Below are 26,373 nucleotides of genomic sequence, written 5' to 3'. Positions count from 1 at the left end.
GGAAATCCCGTGCGTCAAAAATTGGACTCTACTCCCACATCTGGACTCACATTAACAAACAGCCCGACTGTCTACTCATCCATCGGCCCGACAGGAGACTCAATCACGTTTTTTCCCCCCTTTTTAGCATCAGGGACAATTTTCAATTGGGGAGTGAGCCCTGTTATTGTCCCTCGCCACCAGGTTTATTGTTTTGTATTTGGTTGTATTCAATTCTGTTTTTTTTTTTATTTTAATTATTGTAATTATTTATCTTTTTGTGGCGAACTGCAATAAACTAAACTTTACCAAGCATCTACCTGGTATTACTAGGCTTAGAACAAGTTAGGATTACAACTGTTTTTGGCACAGATTCAGAAAGTCTTTAATATTTAGTTATACTGAAGTGTGAAGACTTGAGACTTTTAAAGAAAATAAACTATGCTATAGTCTTCATCAATTGTCCTTTAGTCTCAATTAATTTAATCTGCCCATAATTTTAGTACAATATATTAAAGGTGTAAACAAAATTGAGATACCAGTCTTACAATATTTTGCAAACCTTTAATAGGACAAACACACCAGACAAAATGTTCTCACTTTACATTACGTGCCCATAGAATAAGTTGATGCCATACTCACACCCTATACTGCAGCACCTGCACATATCGATTGCTGAATACAATAAAATGTCTGTCATTTTTGTTCATAGGGTAGTTTCTGATTGAGGTCATGGTTCTCTTTTAGGCCCTGGTTTGAAGAGACTGTACAATTCTATGAAGTATGATATTAATCAGAGTTAAGCAGAAACCTACCTCCAACCCAATCTCAAAGCCTCCACCAAGACCGGCAATGCCAATGGCTGAGGGAGCGGACCAACCTTTATCACACAAGAAACAGTCACATTTTAGTAAGTTGCCTGTTTTTTACTGCCTTTTATTAATATGAAAAGCAAAGCAAAGCTTAAAAATAAGTCACGTATAAATATACAGGTCTTCACTGTGTTTAAACCATGGCTAATCTAACTGGTGAAGTCATCGGTTAGGAAGGAAAATCAAAGACAACAGTATTTTTAAACTCGCCCTTTAAAACCACAGGGCCAGATTTCACTGTGAAATAAAAGTTGCATCACATGCAATTTCTCACCATCAGCAGAGAGGAATTAATCAGTGGTTTAGGAGCCCAGAAACAAGCAGAATGTGTGCCTGCATTAGTGTTTAGTAGCCTAATACGCAAGTTTTACACAACTAGTATATGTTTATAATTGATAAATATTGCAAATAAATTACAAGTATAAAAGTTACACTATATGACCAATGATATATAGACATTATAGGACCCCCCCCCACCTTTTAATCTTGTCGTCTGATGAAAGCTCGTTACCCGAGATGGATTTTTTTTTAAGCACAATCAGCAAAATTTGAGGAAAACCCAGACATGATCACAGGTAAGCATGGTGGAAAGATCATGGACATGTTTTTACTTATCAAATTCACCGACATTTCATGATCTTGTCAAAACCTACTTTGTTTCTTACTCTTTCATTTCACAAATCACCATTTTGTATCTAAATGCGCATTTAAGAAGTCACATGAGGTGTCGATAATAGTGATCACTTTCACCAGTGTCACCATTAGACACCCTGTGGAATTAAGTGACATTTACAACTTGTGTATCGATCTTTGTATAACATTGTTGAAGTAGATGAAGTACTTCCAAAAAAAAAAAAGTGCGCTGCGATTTATAATTTTTTCTGATTCATAACAGAACAATTATAGAGTATTTGGAATCCTTTTGCCAATAGAATTAGAGCATAATTAAATTCCTAGCACATAAAAAAAAAGTTACATGCTTGAAATATTCAGATTTTTCTAATCCATTCAGAATTTTTTTTTTTTGCAATTTGTTGTAAATGTCTACCACATATTACATCAGTAAACATTTTATATGTAAAAATATAAAAGTTTTGGTTGGAGGAATGACATGTGACCTTTGACCTGGATTTTCAATGGTTACAAAGTCATCTGCCTGTTGACATTTATTGGTAAACCACAAAACTAGAAATTAATACAAACAACAACAACGATTAACAAAATGTGATCTACAAAAATACTTAGAAAGTGGAACAAAAAGATTTGACAGGTTAAACATCAGTTAATTTGTTTGCAAACATTTACAAACTTCATTTACGTAAGCACCGACATCGATATACTGTATTTTTATAAGAGACATTTTGTACTAAATAAGTCTATGTAAAATAAATTTTAAATAAACTGTTTTGTTAACTTAATACCACATACCTTTTTTTTTTTAAAATAAATCATCTGGATGTCGATAATTGTGGAATGGTATTGATAACTGTGGACAAAAGGTGGTGTCAATTATGGAACGGGGTCACGTGATCTGATGCATTAAGTAATCAGGAATCAACTCCTTCCCCCCCCCAGTGGAAGTTTGAGCAATTATTCAAGCACAATTTATGTATTGAAAGTCTTCTACTTTTGCAATGGCCAAAAGATCATTAAGGTGTCGATAATTGTAGCTGCCGCTCTGCTATACTTTTCAAATTGCATAAAACAGCTGAAGACATTGCTGCTCTTGCAACCAGGTTTATTTATTTTTTGCCTTTTGAATTGGTTCCCTATATAACATTTAAAAAGAGACACTTTTACTGGATTGCTCCTGCTTCATTGGCATGGTTTCCACTGCTGCAAAGAATTCTGTGGAAACAACCTATACAGATCAGGCTTTAGTAATGGCGTGTTTAAAAATAAAATGAACTTACTTCCATCAGCAAGACGAGCAATCACTATCCCGCTTCCCCCTCGAGCAGTGATCATGAATCCTGCTTTGATGACTGATAAGATTGCTAGTCCTTGTGCTTTGGCAATAACATGAGCTTAATTGGACAAAGAAAAAGGAAAGCAAGGTCAATCTATGAACTACTACAACTCATTAGAAAGGTTTATGAACTCCACACCTCATACACATGCACACTAATTTCTCACACTGTCCATGCAAACTAGCTTAACCTGTGTTATTCATTTAATTCTTTGCTACTGAAATTAGCAGGAGACATTTAAATATGTAAAAAATATGAAAAATGTGATATTGTAGGTCACTAAAGTGAAGATACAGATAGATGAATTCAGATTTATGCACTTCGGTGTTTTATTTTGCTATTGATATTTTGAGCCATCATATGACAACCCTGCATAAGTGCACTTAAGATTATTAAGTTAATCAGACAATCTGATAGCTACTTATGTAGAAACAATTACAACCCCGTTTCCAAAAAATGTTTGGACACTGTAAACAAAAAATGTGATTTGCAAATTATGGAAATCCTATTTTTCATTGAAAATAGTACAAAGACAAAATGGGACATTTCATGTTTAAAAACTACAGCAATTGGTCTCCTCAGTTCCCAAACCATTACGGAGTACTGGTAAAAGAAAAGGTGATGCAACATGGTGGTAAACATGCCCCTGCCTTAATTTTTTTTTTTTCAAAGGCATTACACATACACATTTTATACACATATATATATATATATATATATATATATATATATATATATATATATATATATATATATATATATCTCACACAGTCACCCAGACAATCTTGTGTTTTCCATGAAAAGTCACACTTTTATTTACCACCATAAAGTTGTAAAATGAACAGAAAATATAGTCAAGACATTTTTCTGGCCATTTTGAGCATTTAATCGACCCCACAAATGTGATGCTCCAGAAACTCAATCTGCTCAAAGGAAGGTCAGTTTTATAGCTTCTCTAAAGAGCTCAACTGTTTTCAGCTGTGCTAACATGATTGTACAAGGGTTTTCTAATCATCCATTAGCCTTCTGAGGCAATGAGCAAACACATTGTACCATTAGAACACTGGAGTGAGAGTTGCTGGAAATGGGCCTCTATACACCTATGGAGATATTGCACCAAAAACCAGCAGCTAGAATAGTCATTTACCACATTAGCAATGCATAGAGTGTGTTTCTGATTAGTTTAAAGTGATCTTCATTGAAAAGAACAGTGCTTTTCTTTCAAAAATAAGGACATTTCAAAGTGACCCCAAACTTTTGAATGGTAGTGATGTATATTTTATTCATACACACATACATACATATATATATATATATATATACACACACACACACACATATATATACATACACACATATATACATACACACATATATACACATACACACATATATACACACACACACACACACACACACACATATATATATATATATATATAAACAAACACCAGTTTCAACATTTGCCATGTTGTCCTTGTACCATTTTCAATAAAAGTATAGGGTTCCCATGACTTGCAAAATCAACACATTGTTTATTTACATTTTACACTGCATCCTAACTTTTTTGGAATTAAGGTTGTACAACTCAAAATCAGAAAAAGTTGGGACAGTATGCGGAAATTGAAATTAAAACTGAAAATAAATTATCTGTACATAATCTTTGATATGTATTGTACTCAAAACAATACAGCAGCACATTTTGATGTTTTACCTCATGAATTTTATTAGTCCAACCCCCCCTCAAAAAAAAACCTGGATTCCTGAAGCACATTTAAAAAGAAAATGGTTGGTAAGGCATTTACCACTTTATACACGTTTCCCTTCCTTCTCACAACACTTGGATGCTTAGGGACCGAAGACACCACAAGATGAAGCATGTGTGTTATTTTGTCCCATTCTTCCTGCACGCAGATCTTAAGCCTAGGTCACAACCGGACGTACGATTTTTTGGCGTTTCCCCAAATCGCTGCGTTTTTTTTTTTTGTTCGTGGAGAAAGACGCATGTTGGCCGCAAGTTTGTCTTGCAACCTGAAAAAAAAAAAAAAACCGTAAGCGCCCGCAGAGTTTGTTTGACATGACAAAACCTCTGCGGCCGGTCTGCGGCCAGTCTACAGCTCGAAAAATCAGCACATCACACGCGCGCCCTCCATGCGTTTCTTCCGTTTTTTTGCACGTAGACCGGCCGTAGGAGCACATACGGCCGGTTGTGACCTAGGCATTAAGTTGTGCAACAGTACTGAGTTATCGTTGTCATATTTTTCCATTTCAAAATGCACCACATTCTCAGTTGGGGACAGGCACCTTCTTCCACAGCTATGCCTTTGTAATGTGTGCAGAATGTGGTTTTGAATTTTCCTGTTGAAATATCCCTCGAAAAGATGTCTTGAACGCAAAATGTCTTGCTCCAAAATCTCAGTGCTCTTTTCTATGTTAAATGTTGCCATAACAGAAATGCAAGTTCCTTTTAACATGGGGAAAGACAACCCCATACCAAGACAGACTCTGGCTTTTGGGACTTGTTGCTGGAAACAGTCTGGGCGGTCCTTTTCATCTTTGGTCCCGAGCACACAACATCCATGTCCTCACAAAAAAAAAAAAAAAAAAAAAAAAAAAAAAAAAAAATATATATATATATATATATATATATATATATATATATATATATATATATATATATATATCTCTAGAATACCAATTCATCTGACCACAATACATGTTTTCACTTTGTGATGGTCCCAGATGCCTCTGAGCCCAGAGAAATTGATTACACTTCTGGAACCAGTCAGTATACCGGTAAGGCTTCCTTTTTGCACAGTCAAGTTTTAAGTGGCAATTGTGGATGTAACTCTGCATTGCAGTGCTTGACAAAAGGTTTGTCAAAGTAATCCCGAGCCCATGCGGTTATATCCGCTATAGATGAATGACTGTTCTTAAATGCAGTGCGGTCTGAGGGGACAAAGATCACAGGTGTTCAGCTTAGCAGGCCTAGACATTAAGCATTTACCACTGGTGGCCCATTGGGCCAGTGGAATTGAAAAGTTACTGGCCCAAATGGAAAATGTGGTGGCCCGAATGCGCGCAGTACCCGAACCACGGCTGCTACAGGCAGCCGCTGCAAGCACCACAGGTGCTTGTACAAGGGGGGGGGGGGGGGGGGGGGGGGTCCAGGGGCCTTCCCCCGGAAAATTTTGATTTTTCAATTCATATTCGTGCATTCTGGTGTATTTTAAGGTGAAATTAATGAAAATAAGATTATTCATATTTTGCTAACATTATTAAATCTTTGTTTGTTTGCATTTCTTGTTCTATCAATTTCTTAGTTACATTTAAAAATTTCCTTTGTTCTTGTTCTCTGTTCGTTTAACACATGCTGTTGATTACTGTTTTACATTAATTGTTTGTACAAGTTTTAGAATAAGCTAAGTTTTGCCTCACCATGCAACCAACTTGTTTATAGAATAAGCTTTGCCTGTAACCCACCCTGTGTGATGTAGACATATTTTCCTTTTTTGTCATGGTTTCAACTTTGGCTCATATATTCTCAACATTGTAGATATTGAATTCTCGCCACTGTAGATATTCTAATAGAAATAGAAGTACAATGAACTTTTTAAATACACCTTTATATAATAGCCACAAGACACACACAGGCCAGTCCCAAGTCTGGATGAAAGGTGAGGGTGGCATATTAACCCTTATCATGCTGGATTTAAATGGGCATTTTTATTGCCCATGAAGAAGTTTTATTTCTTAATTAATAAAATATAAGAATCACTGACAAACCATACATTTCCTGAAAGGGTGGACTTTGGGGAATAATCTAGTGAGATTTTTGCAAAGCCTTACCTGCTCGGGGGTGATTTATAACCCTAATTACCTATTAATTAGCTAACAGGTATGCTCAGGTGAGCCAAAAAGGGGTGAAATGTGTGTTTTTTTTTTTAATAAGACAAGATATAAAGACCAAATTTTCAGGATATGTCCTTGGGGGAACTAGTAGTACATTTTTGCAAATTCAGCTCATTTGCATAAACTGTTGCCATGGCAATAGCAGATACCCAAGCAACTGGGGTATACTGGGTTTAGCATGGTCTGGTTGTACCAGAGAGGGTCAGAATAGTTGTTATTTTTGTTGTAATGAACTAATGTAGACCTAGTTTGGCTATTTTGATAGATTTCATCATCTTTGGATATTTGAATAATATAATATATGGGATCAGATCTAATTTACCACATTATTTTATCTGTTCTATTTCAGTCATAGCAACCAACATTTATACTTCATTCTTTAAATCACTAAAAGTTGATACACGTGTAGCCATATTTCTTGGCAGTGTATCCTGAAATTTTGATATTAATATACAAAGTCTGAACAATTTTACACCATCTGAAGCTAAAGCGCGCGTGTTGAAATGCTGTTTTACGATTTGGCAAGTTGTAAACCGAGCGTGACGTCGCGCGCTCTGATTGGCTGCCGAGTTCAAAATGAAGCCGTTCGTTAACACCCGATAGTTAATTTATGCACGATCGTATTTAAACTGTTTACCTGGCCTTTGGCCAGGTTGGGGAGCGTGGAGTTTGAACATATTTCTATTTGAATTTCACCGTTCTGATGGTCTCCTTGCCACAGCCGTCTTCATCTCCAAGATGCTATTTTCCTGCCGAAATGACGCTTCCGAACAGCGCCGAACATCTCCGAAGATGCACGAAGACGACACACTCCTGCCGCGGAGCAGAGCGTGACGAAAACAAAGATGGCGGACCTCGTATCGAAAAGGTGCATTTTTACAAACAATTTCTTCACAATTCTGGGTGAAATATGAGTAATAAAATTTGTTAATTTGTATCGAAAACGTACTGGCCCACCCGGGCCACTGTTTGGCCAAATTTAGTGGCCCGAACTGGCCCGAAAGACGTAAAAAACACTGCCGGGGCATCGGGCAAGTGTTGATGTCGAGCCCTGGCTTAGGCTTGTGCCCTTGCCCTTTCCACAATGAAATTCCTTCAGGTTCCTTAAGTCATTTAATATTATGCACCCATAGTGTTATATAACCAAATCCCTTCATACCTTTCTTTGAGGAACTTTGCTCTTAAACACTTCAAATAATTTTCTCAAGCATTTACTGACAAACTGGAAATCATCCTTTACCCCTCAAGGACTAGGCCTTTCCTTAGGGTTGCCACCTGTGTCTGACAAAAATCCTGGACATTTCGACCATCCAATCGACCTTTTTGCTTGTAAGCAACGGCGCCCTTCACACATCTAACCCAAGACAAAAATTGCCCTTCTACGCTGAAATTGTATTGCTCTAATTAGTAAAAATGACGCTTTTGCTAGTTATTTGTTTAGTTAATTGCTTTACATAATATAGAAGGTCTTCATTATTTTGGTTTATTTCCAACAGTTTTTGGTTGTGGACACCTGGGGGCAGTAGTGGGCACAGGTAAAAGGGGAATACATAATTAAGTTGTTTGTTTGCTTATCTCATTCTCATCTCATTATCTCTAGCCGCTTTATCCTGTTCTACAGGGTCGCAGGCAAGCTGGAGCCTATCCCAGCTGACTACGGGCGAAAGGCGGGGTACACCCTGGACAAGTCACCAGGTCATCACAGGGCTGACACATAGACACAGACAACCATTCACACTCACGGTCAATTTAGAGTCACCAGTTAACCTAACCTGCATGTCTTTGGACTGTGGGGGAAACCGGAGCACCCGGAGGAAACCCACGCGAACACGGGGAGAACATGCAAACTCCACACAGAAAGGCCCTCGCCGGCCACGGGGCTCGAACCCGGACCTTCTTGCTGTGAGGCGACAGCGCTAACCACTACACCACCATGCCGCCTTGTTTGCTTATGTGGAATAAAAATAATCTAATTTTTCATTGTATCTAAGAATACCTGAATGTAACAATGTAAGGTGTAGTGTCACAGTTTACCTGATTGCTAGAGTGTGGTGTGTACTTTGCTTGTGCTTGCCTGTGCCTCTGCTGCTCTTGGCTAAACAAATACATAGGAGGACATATAACTGAGTACATACAGGAGTAGGCAGATAAGACTATTTGGATTTCATTTAATTCACCAAAACCTTACCTAATCTTCCATTTATATTTGGTGTTTTTCTTTGCTGCTGCTATGAGTCCTGGCTGATTTTCAATGAATGTCTTGAACTCAGTACAGGACAACTGAAAGTTTAGCCTGACTTGAAGCTCAGCCTTCACCATTGCAACAGAGTCTGTTTCTTTTATCAGTCCAAGCATCCTCCATTGCCCCTTTTCCACCAAAGCAGTTCCAGGGCTGGTTCGGGGCCAGTGCTTAGTTTGGAACCGGGTTTTCTGTTTCCACTGACAAAGAACTGGCTCTGGGGCCAGAAAAACCGGTTCCAGGGTAGCACCAACTCTCTGCTGGGCCAGAGGAAAGAACCGCTTACGTCAGCGGGGGGCGGAGTTGTTAAGACCAACAACAATAACAAGACCGCGAAAGATCGCCATTTTTAAGCGACGAGAAGCAGCAGCTGTACAAACGCGAAGTCATCCATCATTATTATTGTTGTTGTTGCTGCTGCTGCTGCTTCCGTGTTTTTGCTTTGATATTCGCGCCAAGGTTTATGCAAACGCAGCGACGTAACTGACGTATACAGCGACGTAATGACGTATTCAGCGACGTAATGACGTGGCTCCGCTTAGCACGGCGAGTTCGGAAAAGCAAACTGGTTCTCAGCTGGCTCGCAAGTTGAAATACACATTTTGCCCATTATGTACAAAAAACCGGGACATTCAGTGTCCCGGATTTTTTTTTTTTTTTTTCCGGGACAGACCATGAAAATCCGGGACAATCAGGAAAAACCGGGACAGGTGGCAACACTACCTTTCCTGGATACAGCTTCTGTACCAAATCATGATTATAATCATGTGTGATGGTCCAACTGAGCCCAGAGAAGTTGACGGCGCTTCTGGAACCAGTTAATATAAGGCTTCTTTTTAAAAATCACATCATTATTTAATTGTTTTACTTCATTGGCCCTAGTCCTTAAATTGCCTCCATCCCAACTTTTTTTTTTTGGGGGGGGAGGAATGTGTTGCAGGTCTAAAACACAGAAATGGATGTGCATTAACAAGTGAAATGAAGTTGACCAGACAAAACAAATATCTTGGGTTCATACTGTCTGCAGTGAAATAAAAGTTGAGCTAAAATGGGGGGGGGGGCCTTTCTTTTTTGTTTGCATTTTCCATACCGTCCCAACATTTTCTGATTTGAGGTTGTATAACCACAGCTATAGAATTTTTATTCAACTCGACAGAATAAACTAAATCTTCCTAATTTCCTCTTCAAAATTAGCAGCTTGCATACTTGACCACTTACCCACACAGTTCCTCAAACTAATACTACCAGAAGCAATCATCCTTCTATTAAAAATAACTAATAGCCTAATCATAGAAAATGTTACGTACCTACATTTCTTAAACTAAAATCAGTCAAACAATTGATTAAAAAACCTGACCTCAACCCTCATCAGTGGTCTAACTATAGCCCAATATCAAACCTTCCCTTCCTCCCCCCACCCCCAAACATCCTAGAAAAAAGGTTGTAGCACAGCAGCTAGGCTCATATTTGCATATGAAATCGCATTCTTATCTTTCAGTCAGGATTTATGCCTCATTACAGTAGCAAGACAGCTCTGGTTAAAGTGGTAAATTACCTACTACTGGCCTCCAATCAAAGTTGTGTCTCCTTGCTTGCGTTGCTAAACATTAGTACAGCGTTTGATACCATAAATCATAATATTCTTTTAAACAGACTCAGAAAAGTTGCGGGAGTTAAGGGAACTGGCTCAGATCTTATTTGACTGATCATTATCAGTGTAAATTGAGAGTTCTCTATGCATATCAAATAAACTTTTGTGTGTCAGACTTTTGGACCCCACTGTTTATCTGGAGTTCTTTAAAGCTGTCTTGTAACAATGTCCATCGTTAAAAGGGCTATATAAATAAATCTGAATTAGAAGTGGTCGCAAACCTTATTGTGGAAAATGGAAACATGCCTTGACTTGAAGACTCAGGAATAAGAAAATTTGTGGTAATTCCAAGAAGATACTTCCTTAAATTAACAAACTGATGTCTTTCTTGCTTTTGGCAGAAGCTCTCTCAAGCTGTGGTCACTTTAACTAAACAAAACGTGAGAGAATGGCAAATCCCAGAATCAAGCCCAAAAGCAGTACACAATACAGTATGTACACATTTTCAGTATTCCACAGGAGGTACGGATGAAGTATTACTCATGCCTATTTTCCAAATAAATGGCCAAAACATGGTGTGCTATTCCACAATGCATTACAAGTATTTCCTTTTTAAAATAAAAGCCAGAAAATTAGCAATGACTGGACAGCTGTGGAGTGTGCCAGTTTGGTGATTGTTTTAATGATACTGGTAATGTATGCACATGCTACATGTACTAAATGGCACCAAGTATGTGGACACCCAACAAATCACACCCATACATGCTTGCTGAACATCCCATTCCAGAGACTCTCTCCCCCCTTTGCTGTTATCATAACCTCCACTCTTCTGGAAAGGCTTTCCACTAGATATTGGAGCATAGCTGAGCATTTGTGCCCATTCAACCACAAGAGCATTAGTGAAGGCGGGTACTGATGTTGGGTGAGAAAACCCTGGGATGTAGTTAGCGTTCCAATTAGTCCCAAAGGTTCGCAGTGGGGTTGAGGTCAGGGCTCTGTCCAGGCCACTCGAGTTCTTCCACTCCAACCTTGGTAAACTATGTCTTTATGGACCTCAGTCTGTGTGCTGGGGCATTGTGATATTAGAAGAGGGTTGGGCTAGTTCCCTTAGTTCCAGTGAAGTGAAATGCTACAGCATACAATTGTGCGTTTTCAAACTTGTCGCAACAGTATGGAAAAAGTCCACATATGGGCATGATGGTCAGGTCTCCACATACTTTGGCTATATACAATGTGCGTATAGTATATTGTATAATATACTATGCAGAATGTACACTGTACTGCCTACTACTACTACAACAAGAAATAATAAGCACACATTAAATTGAGATTTAGGGACGGGAGCTCTGCCTCTTTCATGGTAGTCAACAATTTGAGAACAATACTAATCACTTAATATTTGCCGTTCTAAATATTGTTGATCTCATGGAAGTGCGATTTTCCATCCGTTTCAGTCATAAGGCCTTAATTTATATAACCACAATTAGGTGGCAAGACCTTAGGTTGTCAGTATTCCTTGTTTGTCATTAAAATTATAATGATAATTATAATCAAAAGATTCTCTGATTTTCTCTGGAAAATCAGTGCCGTCTTTAAATAAGAAAAGTTCACTCAACATTTTTGCTTGGTGGATTGTTTCTTAAAATCAGCAGTGACAATGATGTGTTTAAGAATAACACTAACACTCAATGCACCTGATGAGTTGTAGCAGCACTACACACACCAACCTGCCAGTGTCACTGCTGTACAGAAAATCTACACAAGTCGTTACAGTGGGGATCAGTTAAGAGAAATGCTCTGTAATGCCACAGACAGGCATGTCACACATTGCAAATCATCATAAACTAGCTTATCTTACAATCAGACAGGTTTATGACAGTACAGATTGTCAAAAAGTATTTTTAAGCAATAAGTTGAAAGGATGCACACCTGTGAACATGTGTCGTATGTTGTCAGCTTTTGTTAAATATTAGACAAATTTGTAGAGACTGATTTAAAAAAAAAAAAAAACCTAGATAGAACTCGACGTCAGCGGCATCGATGGGGATGCCTCCGCCCAGTAGACTACACACCTTAAGTTGTGATTTGGGGATGGACATTTGACCTCACAGTAATCTTGACCTGGTGAAATTACTTGTATCAGCCTTGGAGATATTGTGTTCACAAGGTTTTCGGACAGACATTTGACCTCACAGTGACCTTGACCTGAGACCTTTTGATCTCAAAATCTTCTAATCAGTTCATGTTTGTCCCAAAGTGCACAAATGGTGAAAGTTTGGTGAAATTCCTTTCATTAGCCTTTGAGATATCGCGTTCACAAGGTTTCGGGACGGACGCACGCACGCACACATGGACGGGCAGACAGACAACCCGAAAAACACATAATGCCTCCTGCACCTTATGGTGGCGGAGGCATAAAAACCCCACACCACAAGAATAGGCTCAGCATATTTTCAAAAAGCTACAGCAAGTTGTATAACTAGAATTATAAGTCATCATTATTAAAATGTACACACAGCAGATGTCACAGATGAGACACAGTGATCTTACACCACAATTATTCAATGATGATTGATTTAAAAAAAAAAAAAAAGGCTTGCTCTTCTGTTAATGCTTTATTTTATGAAAAATACTAAAATCTGAAATAAAAGTAACATGTATATTGTTTACCTGGAATAAGCTTGTCAGGGCCTTCTCTGTTGCTAATCTCCGTGAATTCCCGGAGGATTTTAGCAGCCTTCTTAGCTTCAGATTTTAGGTTGGATGGAATGGGGTTATTCACTGCAAATAAATTAACAACATTCCTGTGTCATATAAAAGTTAGAGCATTAACACGAAGACTTGATATTTGTACAGACGTTTATTCTGTCAAACACGACAATGAAAGCCTCACAGAAGCCTAAATAACTTTGATAAAACGGTTGGACTAGCTAGGTCATAAAACCCAAATTAACTACTGGAACTTCTCATTTTCAATTGTTATTTTTAAGATTCATATCACCTGTAAAATAATTCACCTTGTGTCTACACTGGTGGCAACACAGGAGCCAAGGTTGGAGAGAACAAATTTATGCCAGCTTATCAGCTTCATGCCCTTAGCTGACCACATCAATTCCTGATCATTAGAGCCTAAACATACTTTAGATATACCGTAAAATACCAAATAATAGCCCGGGCGATTATTTGTCTCAATCACGTAAGAGACCCGGCGCGTATTAGAGACTAGGCGGCTATTTGGAACAGGCGATTAATTCCTTCTTCACAAACACCTTCCCCAAAATCTACCTCAAAACGGGGGAAAAATCATTCTCAGATAGGCCTACTTTTAACCAGTATAACTTACAGTTTGTTTAGAGTTAGATTACAGATAGCACGGTGCCGACTTCGGGGAATTTTGAAGACGCAGAATGCATCTTCGCATGGCACAGTCGGGGTGGATAAAGGATAAATCACACACCTTTTCCTGTTAATGACTAGTTAAGCGCATGCTTTACAAAATAATCAAGAAACCACACCATTGTCTGTGCGCAGCACTGTGATTTAATTACTCTGCAAAGTTATGGTCACTTGCTATCACCCTCACCCATGCAGCCTCCCTCCACCCTTTGCGCTTCGCGATGTCTGTCAATCTGAAATTGCATGGAGGGCGCGACGTTGAAGCAACATAATTAGGGTGCGAAGTGTCAAACCAAAGGGTTTTTTCTTATGCTGAAAAATAAGTGACCTGCAGTGGCTACATACTGTCATCTTGCATTCTCACGTTTCTCTCCAAGACGTCTCCCTATTTGGCCGATATGAGCCTATTCCCCGAGTGAGTTGGTGCGGTGGCTCGACCCCGTAGAAAACTTAAAGTTCGGATGAAAGTTAGTTGAATAGGTTACTGACTTGTAGGCCTACATGTTGCCTGCCTGCCTGACGCGTGCTTCTGCCCAACTTGCACGACAGATTACTTGTTGAAAAGGCCCCTTGGATTAGATTGGCCGCGAGCAGACTGAAATGCATGTTAGAACGCTCTCACCTTTTTTGTAAAGCGTCTTCCAGATCCGAATGGGTAAGGGCAAGTGAAATGGTATAAGGTCTTTAATAAAACTCAGTGTGTGCTTTGACGCATGCATTCGGCAATTTAGGTCGTTTAACAGAAGCAGCAGTCCAACCTTGGAAACCCGCAGTCCTCAATGTCACCACACACGCTGGCTTTCGTTGGGTATACCCAAAGGGGTGGCTAAGACATCTGTCAAAAGTTACGGAGTTGCATTCCTCAAGAAATATTACGGTAGACCAAGATTATAACATTGAAATGGCATGTTTATTATCACGTAACAAAATGTTGTAAACAGTATTATAGAAATAATTTCATTCATTCATTCATTCATTCATATTGTTTCGGTAGAAAACTATGCAATGCAAAATCGTTTAAACACCAGAAAACCAGAAAAGTGCTGGGCCTCAAGATTCTAGATAGAACGTTCGGACGCTTTTTTTTTTTTTTTAGACCCCGGCGAGTATTCGGAACCGGCCTTTATTTGTCACAACACACGCGTACACCCGGCCGTTAAAGGGAACTCGGCGGTTAATTGGAACTCGGCTATTATTTGGTATTTTACGGTAGACTGGCTCCACTGGAGACTGAAACACTGAAAAGGTCAGAGGGTTGAAGTAATACGACTGGTATCAACATAGCCATGACAAACCCTGCTAATTACTTTGATTTAATTAATAAAAAAATAAAAACTAGTAAATAATTATGGGTGGACCCAAAATATAAAATTTTCTGTTTTGGGAGTGTCATATCTGTGACGAATCTCAGTCATCCAGGTACATAGTAATCTGTGGTTGGTTGAAGAGAGCAACTGGACTTGTTTGAAGATTCTTGAAAACGTTTCGTCTCTCATCCTAAAGGCATCCTCAGTTCTGTCTGACTAATAGGGAGTATCCAATATTTATCCTCTCATGGATCATCATAGAATCCGAATCAGAATGCTGATGGCTGCATTGTAGGTGGCTGATAAAAGATGTCATAGACACCCACCTCTGTTCAATGATGGTCGTTCCAGGTTGACAAAAATGAACGATCCTCTCTGGCTAAGAGGTCTGCCAGTTTTCTGGAAGTCTTCTCATAGGGATCTCATCCCAAAGTGCGTAGAAACATATCTGTGATGAATCTCAAACAAGAATCTTCAAACAAGTCCAGTTGCTCTCTTCAACCAACCACAGATTACTATGTACCTGGATGACAGATTCGTCACAGATATGTTTCTACGCACTTTGGGATGAGATCCCTATGAGAGGACTTCCAGAAAACTGGCAGACATCTTGGCCAGAGAGGATCGTTCATTTTTGTCAACCTGGAACGACCATCATTGAACAGAGGTGGGTATCCATGACATCTTTTATCAGCCACTTACAATGCAGCCATCAGCATTCTGATTCTATGATGATCCATGAGAGGATAAATACTGGATACTCCCCATTAGTCAAACAGAACTGAGGATGCCTTTAGGATGAGAGGCGAAACGTTTTCAAGAATCTTCAAACAAGTCCAGTTGCTCTCTTCTACCATCCACAGATTTTGGGAGTGTTCCACTATAAAATCGCCTCTGGTCAAATATCACACCTGAGGTGTCTTTCCCCACCCTCTGCTTTATGAGTAATGGGACAAACTAAAAAGTTATTTTTGTTGTAGAGCTGTTTTGTCGTAGATACTGTATTCTTCAGGTCATCACCCACACTAATATATCTGCTTACATCATCCCAAGTTAAAGTGATTAACACTATCCAAATTAAATATTGTCTGCACTTATTCAAAATTTCTAATTATGACTTCTGAAGGTCTCCATGACCACATTTGACCTAGCAGACCTGTACTATGCCCACATGCTTGTATATACACTTAAGTCCTCTGGCATTGGACTTCTAATTGGTCGCATTATACAGAAAGCATTACATTTACATATAATGGATTCGGTTTCAATTCCGAACGCATGTCTTCTATTGTTTCCAATGAGTAGATCCACTTCTAGTTTGTAAATGCTTGCAAAATGTTCTCATGCCACCCACCCCAATTCATTTCACACTGACTCATTCAATTTTCCAGGCTGAATCACTAAATTTACACCTAAAGTTCAATCAGCCAACTGGTACAAATGAAAGTTATTTTTGGTAACTGGTCCCTTATAGTTTATGCAGGGAGGTGCTTGCAAAATGTCACTTTCAATGCAGTCTTTCAAGTTTTGAAATTCCTAAAACCAGCTTTGACAAGACAATATTCCATTACATGTAGGAGACACCTGCTTCAATATGTTTCCAAATGCTGGATACAGCAGCCACCAATTAGGATATTTTGAAAATGGGTGCCAATCTTCACCTGTTTATTACATAGCCAACTCGCAAGGAGATTAACCATGATGAGCAACAAAGAAAAACACTGCATAACAATGCTAATTATTTTACTTCCGGGCAGAAGATGACTTGACTGTTGATATGCCCCATTTTTAAGTTTTGATACTAATGGTTCATCATACCACAGTTACAAACATCAATAAATAATTGTGTGAGCCCGGCAGTAAAATATTTACCTTCGACTAATGATAAATTACTGGTCCAGAGAAGTTCAAGTCAATCAAAAAGTCCTTCCCACGCCAGGTGGCGCGCAGGGCAGCGCCGATCCCAGTTTCCGTAGCCCTCAGCCTTTCACCTATTACATAGCTAGGGTTACAGTGGGGGGGCTAGTCCTCTGGTAACAGCGAGAGTTTGACTCCCCACTCGCATCTGTATTGCAGCATGCCTTGCCAGATGGCAGTAGGCACCATTTTTACGATGGTCTTTGGTATGACCCAACCGTGAATAGAACTCATGATCGAGAGGCAGACACGCTAACCACTAGGGCACTCGCTGGTTAGAGAAGTTAGAGATATATATTTTTTGCCAAGTGATTTTCAAATTCTCCCTCATGTTTTATGTTTATCAAAAAGTCATGTCACTTATACTACATATTGTTACAGCATTGTCCTTATTTTAGAAGCATTTATCAAGTAAGGAATAAAAGCACGACTAGGTAGTATTACAGAAAATCAACAAGAGGGTGGTATAATGCTGTTAGAACCCCAACATTATCTTCCAATAACAGCAAACCTTACTTTTTTAGACTTGTATAACAACAAAATTGCCAACATAATACATTATTGAAACACAAGTAATACTTTTATCCAATTATACTTGCATTTAATGATGTGGAACACTACCAGAACAGTTTAGTTCCTGTTATTAGTTAAACAGTGATAGTTGTTCCCTCACTAATTCCCCTTTTTTTAATTTAAATTTCATGTGACGTTAATATGACAAACTTGCAGCTTTTCACAGAACTGAGAAACTACCAAGCTCTCCATCTTGAAGGCTATCCCACATCAGAAATCATAAAGGAATAATCTGACCTATTACAAAAGCACTGAGACTAGAGGGTCCTTCCAAAAATGCTAAATAACTTCTCTCAAAATTAAAATAAATAAATAAAATACCCACCCTTTAAAATTTACACATACAGACAGGTCCATAATTATTTGGACAGTGATGATGTCTGAATAGTGATGTCTGTACATTTTGCCTCCGTACACCACCAAAATGCATTTGCAATTACTGGTAAGCAGTCAAGATGTGATTGAAGTGCAGACTTTCAGGTTTAATTTGAGGGGTTTAACAAATGTTGCATTAAGTGTTTAGGAATTACAGCTAGTTTTTACATAGTCTCTCCATTTTCACAGGCCCAAAAGTAATTGGACAAATTAACGATTTTAAAACACAAGCATAATTTTTTAAATACTTGGATGCCAATCCTTTGCAGTCAATGACCATCCGAAGTCTGGAACCCATGGACATCACCAAATGCTGAATTTCCTCTCTCAAGATGCTTTGCCAGGCCTTTACTGTAGCCACCTTCAGTTGCCACTTGCTTGTGGGTTTTTCTGCTTTCAGTTTTATCATCAGTAAATGAAAAGTATGCTCCGTAGGGTTGACTAACTCAGCCACTGAAGGTGGTTCCAATTATTTGCCTTAAGAAGCTCTTGGGTTGTTTTTGCATCAAGTTTGGGGTCATTATCTACCTGTACTGTGAAACACTGCTTTATCAGTTTTGCAGTATTTGACTGAATCTGAGAAGAAAGTATAGTTCTATGCAATTAGAGAATTAATCCTGCTACTTCTATCAGCAGTCACATCAATAAATACCAGTGACTCAGTTCCACTGGCAGCCATACATGCCCATGTCCAACATGTTTGGCAGATATGGTATGCTTTGGATCATGATCCCTTCCTTTCCTTCTCCATACTCTGCTCTTCTCATCATTCTGGTACAATATAGACTTGGTTTCATCTGTCCAAGAATCTTGCTCCACAACTAGACAGGGTTTCCAGCAAAGTCTAATCTGGCCTTTGTTCTTGATTGTTACCAGTGGTTTATCTTGAGGTAAACCCTCTACGAGTGCATCTCAAAAAATTAGAATATCATGAAAAAAAGCTCATCTTTTGTAATTTAATTTAAAAAAGGTAAACTTTCATATATTCTATATTCATTACACAAAGTGAAATATTTCTAGCCTTTTGGTTTCAATTTTGATGATTAAAATATTGATTAATGATCATAGCTCATGAAAATCAGAAAAATCCAGCATCTCAAATGATAAGAATATTTCCTAAAAAAAAGTTTTACAATGCAGAAAATGTCCAACTTCTGAAAAAGTAGGTTCATTTTTACACCTGTTGGTTGGGTGGGTGGGTGGGTAGGTAGGTAGGAAGGAAGGAAGGAAGGAAGGAAGGGACAAAGAACAGAAAGAAAGAACAGAAAGAAAGAATGAACGAACAGAAAGAACGAACAGAAGGAGAAAGAACAGAAAAGAAAGAAAAAGCACGACTTCATTCATCACACACTTGTGAAATTTCCTCTCTGCATTTAACCCATCTGAAGCAGAGAACACACACACACACACACACACACACACACCCCCAGAGCAGTGGGCAGTCATGCCAACAGCGCCCGGGAAGCAGTTGAGAGTTAAGTGCCTCGCTCAAGGGCACCTCAGCCCAAGGCCGTCCCATATTAACCTAACCTGCATGTCTTTGGATTGTGGGGAAAACTGGAGCACCTGGAGGAAACCCACACAGACACGGGGAGAACATGCAAACTCCACACAGAAAGGCCCTCGTCAGCCACGGGGCTCGAACCCGGACCTTCTTGCTGTGAGGCGACCGTGCTAACCACTACACCGCCGTGCCGCCAATTACTGCATCAATGCAGCATGATATGCAGGCAATCAGCCTATGGCACTGCTGAAGTGTTCCTGAAGCCCAGGTTGCTTTGATAGTGGCCCTCAGCTGGTCTGTATTTTTGGGTTGGGTGTTTCTCATCTTCCTTTTGACAACGAGGTCAGGCGAGTTGGCTGGATCAAGCACAGTAATATCATGGTCAGCAAATTATATGGTATTAGTTTTAGCACTGTGGGCAGGTGTCATGCCCTGCTGTAAAAGGAAATCAGCATCTCCATAAAGCTTGTCAGCAGAAGGAAGCATGAAGTGCTGCAAAATCTCCTGGTAGATGGCTGTGTTGACTTTGGACTTACACAGTGGACCAATAACAGCAGATGTCATGGCATCCCAAATCATTATAGACTGTGGAAATGTCACATCGGACTTCAAAACACCTTGGATTCTGTGCTTCTCCACTCTTCCTCCAGACTCTAGGACCTTCATTTCCAAACAAAATGCAAAATTTACTTTCATCTGAAAAGAGGACTTTGGACCACTAAGCAACAGTCCAGTTCTTTCTCTCCTTAGCCCAGCTAAGATGCTTCTGACATTGTCTCTGGTTCAAGAGTAGTTTGATATTAGGAATACAACAATTATACCCCCTTTCCTGAAGACGTTGGTGTGTGGTGGCTCTTGATGCACTGACCCCAGCCCTCAGTCCACTCCTTGTGAATCTCTCCGAAGTTATTGAATTGACTTTGACAACCCTCTTAAGTCTGTGGTCATCCCTGTTACAGCCAGCCTTTTCAGCAATGACCTTCTGTGGCTTACCTTCCTTGTGGAGGGTGTTGATTGTCTTTTGGACAACAGTCAAGTCAACAGTCTTCCCCATGATTGTTGTTGCATGTACTGAACAAGACCAAGAGATACAACAGTATTTATATGATTTTACTCAAACACAAAGTGAAATTCTTATATTTTTTGGGGGGGGTTGGCACTGCAGACCATAATTCTCAAAATTAAAATAGAAAAAAAATGCTTGAAACACTAGCTTACGTTTAATGAGTCTAGAATATATTACATTTTCACTTTCTTAACTAACTGACGTTGAACTTTTATCACGATATTCTAATTTTTGGAGATGCACTAGTACAACCCCGATTCCAAAAAAGTTGGGACAAAGTACAAATTGTAAATAAAAACGGAATGCAATGATGTGGAAGTTTCAAAATTCCATATTTTATTCAGGATAGAACATAGATGACATATCAAATGTTTAAAACTGAGAAAATGTATCATTTAAAGAGAAAAATTAGGTGATTTTAAATTTCATGACAACAACACATCTCAAAAAAGTTGGGTCAAGGCCATGTTTACCACTGAGACATATCCCCTTTTCTCTTTACAACAGTCTGTAAACGTCTGGGGACTGAGGAGACAAGTTGCTCAAGTTTAGGGATAGGAATGTTAACCCATTCTTGTCTAATGTAGGATTCTAGTTGCTCAACTGTCTTAGGTCTTTTTTGTCGTATCTTCCGTTTTATGATGCGCCAAATGTTTTCTATGGGTGAAAGATCTGGACTGCAGGCTGGCCAGTTCAGTACCCGGACCCTTCTTCTACGCAGCCATGATGCTGTAATTGATGCAGTATGTGGTTTGGCATAGTCATGTTGGAAAATGCAAGGTCTTCCCTGAAAGAGACGTCGTCTGGATGGGAGCATATGTTGCTCTAGAACCTGGATATACCTTTCAGCATTGATGGTGTCTTTCCAGATGTGTAAGCTGCCCATGCCACACGCACTAATGCAACCCCATACCATCAGAGATGCAGGCTTCTGAACTGAGCGCTGATAACAACTTGGGTCGTCCTTCTCCTCTTTAGTCCGAATGACACGGCGTCCCTGATTTCTATAAAGAACTTCAAATTTTGATTCGTCTGACCACAGAACAGTTTTCCACTTTGCTGCAGTCCATTTTAAATGAGCTTTGGCCCAGAGAAGACGTCTGCGCTTCTGGATCATGTTTAGATACGGCTTCTTCTTTGAACTATAGAGTTTTAGCTGGCAACGGCGGATGGCACGGTGAATTGTATTCACAGAATGTTCTCTGGAAATATTCCTGAGCCTATTTTGTGATTTCCAATACAGAAGCATGCCTGTATGTGATGCAGTGCCGTCTAAGGGCCCGAAGATCACGGGCACCCAGTATGGTTTTCCGGCCTTGACCCTTACACACAGAGATTCTTCCAGATTCTCGGAATCTTTTGATATTATGCACTGTAGATGATATGTTCAAACTCTTTGCAATTTTACACTGTCGAACTCCTTTCTGATATTACTCCACTATTTGTCGGCACAGAATTAGGGGGATTAGTGATCCTCTTCCCATCTTTACTTCTGAGAGCCGCTGCCACTCCAAGATGCTCTTTTTATACCCAGTCATGTTAACGACCTATTGCCAATCGACCTAATGAGTTGCAATTTGGTCCTCCAGCTGTTCCTTTTTTTTTTTGGACCTTTAACTTTTCCAGCCTCTTATTGCCCCCGTCCCAACTTTTTTGAGATGTGTTGCTGTCATGAAATTTCAAATGAGCCAATATTTGGCATGAAATTTCAAAATGTCTCACTTTCGACATTTGATATGTTGTCTATGTTCTATTGTGAATACAATATCAGTTTTTGAGATTTGTAAATTATTGCATTCAGTTTTTATTTACAATTTGTACTTTGTCCCAACTTTTTTGGAATCGGGGTTGTAACAGAAATGCACCGACCTGATTTTTGATGGCTTGACCGTAGGACCTCCGTACATACGTATACAATCACAGGGAACCCAATCATAAGTGCAAGAAAATGTATCTGAAATGCTCGACCACCAGACAATGAAAATTGTATATCTTTATTTACATAAAGATAGACAGGTTTTTATCCAGCGCTTTTAATTTGCTTTTTAAAAAAATAAAACATGGGATTATTTCCCAACACACGTTACAGAAAATATTCACAACAGTTTCATATAAAAGTGGTTAAAGCAGTTTTATTAGTCCACTAGCTTGTTGGACACTTAGTTTCGGTCATTTAAGGGGGTAGACAGATGTACACTACACTACTCAAATGGTTCATACGTTACAATAATATTCTGTTCACATTGATTTTACATTAATGGCATTTAGCAGATGCTCTTATCCAGAGCGATGTACAACATACCCAGAGCAGCCTGGGGAGTACTTTGGAGTTAGATGTAGGGCTGTGCGATGTCCCCTTAATTGGCATCGACGATGTTTACAGTGCAAACATCGTGATGGACGATCATATCGTGGGCGGGGGGGATTTTAATACCACATTATTAAATATATTATTATTATTATTAAAAAGTATTAGACACTCATCCGAGGCTTTGGCACGTAAAGAAAAAAAAGCGCTAGGTGATGTGGAATATTTGGCCTTGATAACGGATATGTGGTCCAGCTGCAACATGATGCGCTACATGTCAGCTACCGTACATTATGTGGACCGAGAGTGGGCAATGCAGTCCAATTGCCTGCAGACGAGTTTCATGCCAGAGACACATTCAGCGGACAATTTAGAAGACGCATTGAGTGAGACACTTGCCGAATGGAAAATAGAGGAGAAAAAGATCGCCTGCATAACAACGGGGCGAATATTGTCACAGCCATCAGGCAATTGAAATGGCCGTGGTTAAGTTGTTTTGGGCACAATTTGAACCTGGCCATAACCAACTCGCTTGCGCAACAGAGGGCCAGTACAGACCGAGCGTTTGGAGTTTGCCGAGCAGTCAACACTGCGTTTGCGCACAGCTGGCTTCGGAGAAATGAGCTGCGCAAAGCGCAGGTGGAAATGAACCTCCCCGAGCACTCACTGATCACGGCAAGATATTAATCTGCTCTAACAATGAAAGACTAGGATTCAAACTATGAGAAGAAACTACACTTAAGCTATTACTCATTGTTTATTTACACCATATCAATTGAAGATGCATTTCGGCCTTTAGTGCGCACTTGAACGCGCTAATTTTTCCAATTTATTAGTGTTTGAATTATTGCACCAGCTTTTAAAATCATGATTTAATATTGTTTTTTTACTGTCTTTACATTTATCGGAATCACCTTCATTCTTCCCTTTGGTTTGACATTATGGCTTAGAGTGGGCCATTTTGTGTCTGAAAGTAGGCCTATTTACCAGATTAAAGTTATTTGACTTCTGCCGAAGTCTGCGCTTCACTGCCGTTTAGGGTGCAATATTTCCTGACTGAAGTCGTTAATAGTGGCTATTTGTTTGAACAACATGACAAATTTTACATTAAAAGTGTAGTGTAGGCTAAAAAATAAAGTCAAAATTTATTATTAGTAGCATACTGTATTTGTGTAACCACATGTTATGTTCACTAGCACGTCCCTGCACCATAGCCTACGTGAACAAGCGGTAATAGGATATTACTTTATAATGATTTATATAATTATGTATTTATATATAATGTTATATAATATATTTATATATTAAACAAAACTAATTAACTAAACTAACAAAAAACTAGCTTTTTAGGTTAAGTAGACCCAGATGATATATGCATGTTTATGACAGGAGGGGGCGTGGTATCACGATGGTGGCTCTCCATCGTGATGGATGACCACCATCGTCGATGGACGATGGCATCGTCTATGGACGATGGCATCGTCTATCAGCACAGCCCTAGTTAGATGCCTTGCACTTCAGCCATTCCTGCTGGTCCAGGGAATTGAACCAAGAACCTTCTGGTTGCAAAGCCACTTCTCTAACCTTTAGGGCCATGGCTTCCCCTATGCAAGGGTTTTACTGGGAAATATACCACTCGTATTTTTCATACATGCTACATCCAGGACATGAAATGTTCAAAACCATGACCTAAATCTCTGTGCATCACTCAAGAGAAAATCGATTAATTGTTTTCACTCGCCTGTCTTTTTTGTCAGTGCCACTGTCTCTAAACCATACAATATTGCTCAAGTTCTTTGCTGGTCTTACTACTGTCTTGTACACTTTCCCTTTCACTCTTGCTGGTAACCCTTTGGTCACAAATCACTCCTGACACTCTCCATCCATTCCAACCTGCTTGCACTCTCCTTCACGTCTCTTCTGCACTCGCCATTACTTTGTACAGTTGACCCCAGATATGTGAACCTCATCTGCTTTGACTAACTCACTCTATTCCTTGTAGCTGTACCATTCCACAGTCCTCATCCTCATTCACGCACATGTACTCCCTCTTGCTCCTACTTTCATTCCCCTTCTCTCTAGTGCACACCTCCATGTTTCCAAGTTTTCTTCCATTTGCTCCCTGTTCTCACTACAGAGCACAATATCATCTGCAAACATCCTTGCCCATGGGGCTTCTTGCCTGGTGTACTCTGTCAACTTGTCCATTACCACTGCAAACAAGAAAGGGCTTAGGGCCAAGCCCTGAGGAAAGCCAACATCCACCTTAAATGCCTCAGTCATTCCCACTGCACATCTCACTGCTGTCACACGGTCCTCATACATATCTTACACCAATCTCACATACTTCACTACTCCTGATTTCTTTGTGCAGTATCACAACTCTCTTCACACCCCATCATATGCCTTCTATAAATCCACAAGCACATAGAGAAGTCCAGAAGGAGCTGCATTATAATTTTTTCCATCAACATTCTCAAAGCAAATATTGCATCTGTAGTACTCTTTCCTGGCACGAAACCATATTGCTGCTCACCCATCTCTACTCTTTCCCATAACTTCATGCTGTGGCTGGTCAACTTCATGCCTCTGGTTACTGCTAGGGCTGTAACGATATGCGTATCGAAATCGAGATACGCAGAGCCACGATCCGTATCGCGATACAAGAAGGCAGAATCGCGGTACACCCTTTCAAACTTCTCCTCAGCCCAAAAACAGAGGCGCTTCCAAACTTCAATTTATGAATACTTTACTTTTTATTTAAATTACATTTTAAACTTACTTAAATTACTTTTATTTTTTTATATCTATTAGTAAGTCGTTTTTTCGCCGACCTGCGACAATCTTCTGCGAGTCACACAACGTCCACACTCGCCACTGGCAGAGCATTCATTTCTTTTAAGCGGTCGCCACTCTGGTTGCGACACGGGGAGCGAATCTGTAAACAAGCAGCTCATTGGCTGGCTAGGTGTGCCACAAGCCAATCACAATCACTTGACCGGAAAGGCATGCAGTGTTGCCAGATTGGGCAGGTTTAGGTGCTTTTTGGCTGGTTTTGAACATATTTTGGGGTGGAAAACGTTAGCAATATCTGGCAACACTGAAGGCATGTCTGCTTGGGCGGAAGCCTTCTGCGGCAGTTACATTTTGACACGCAAGCAATGTTTCACCATAAAAATTCCGTAATTTCCATCTGTTTTCCGCGACCACAGAAAATCATTGGCCCTATGAGAGTGAGACAGTGAGGGAGCCACCCCCCCAAAAAAAAATCTTAACGGATTTACACGATTTGGAAAAATGACTTTTTCAGAACCGAAAAAAAAAACAAACAAACAAACAAAAAAAAAAACACAGAGCTTCCGGC

At 39.5% G+C, this 26,373-nt stretch overlaps 1 protein-coding gene across 2 annotated transcripts in view; it reads right to left on the bottom strand.

Annotated features, from left to right (window-relative positions):
* Positions 1 to 26,373, bottom strand: part of sh3yl1 (SH3 and SYLF domain containing 1) — a 103,680-nt gene that overhangs the window by 38,825 nt on the left and 38,482 nt on the right. For both annotated transcript variants that reach the window (XM_060934088.1, XM_060934089.1), the window contains exons 2-4: positions 13,234 to 13,344; positions 2,765 to 2,878; positions 795 to 859 (exon numbers count right to left, since the gene is read on the bottom strand). In XM_060934088.1, coding sequence (XP_060790071.1) covers positions 795 to 859; positions 2,765 to 2,878; positions 13,234 to 13,344 — 290 coding nt within the window. The remainder of the gene's footprint in view (positions 1 to 794; positions 860 to 2,764; positions 2,879 to 13,233; positions 13,345 to 26,373) is intronic.

This window comes from Neoarius graeffei, chromosome 11 (assembly GCF_027579695.1).
Source record: "Neoarius graeffei isolate fNeoGra1 chromosome 11, fNeoGra1.pri, whole genome shotgun sequence".
In the NCBI taxonomy this organism is placed as follows: Eukaryota; Metazoa; Chordata; class Actinopteri; order Siluriformes; family Ariidae; genus Neoarius; species Neoarius graeffei.
Note: the sequence above shows the minus strand (reverse complement) of the source record. Positions and strands in the feature narration are given on the sequence as shown.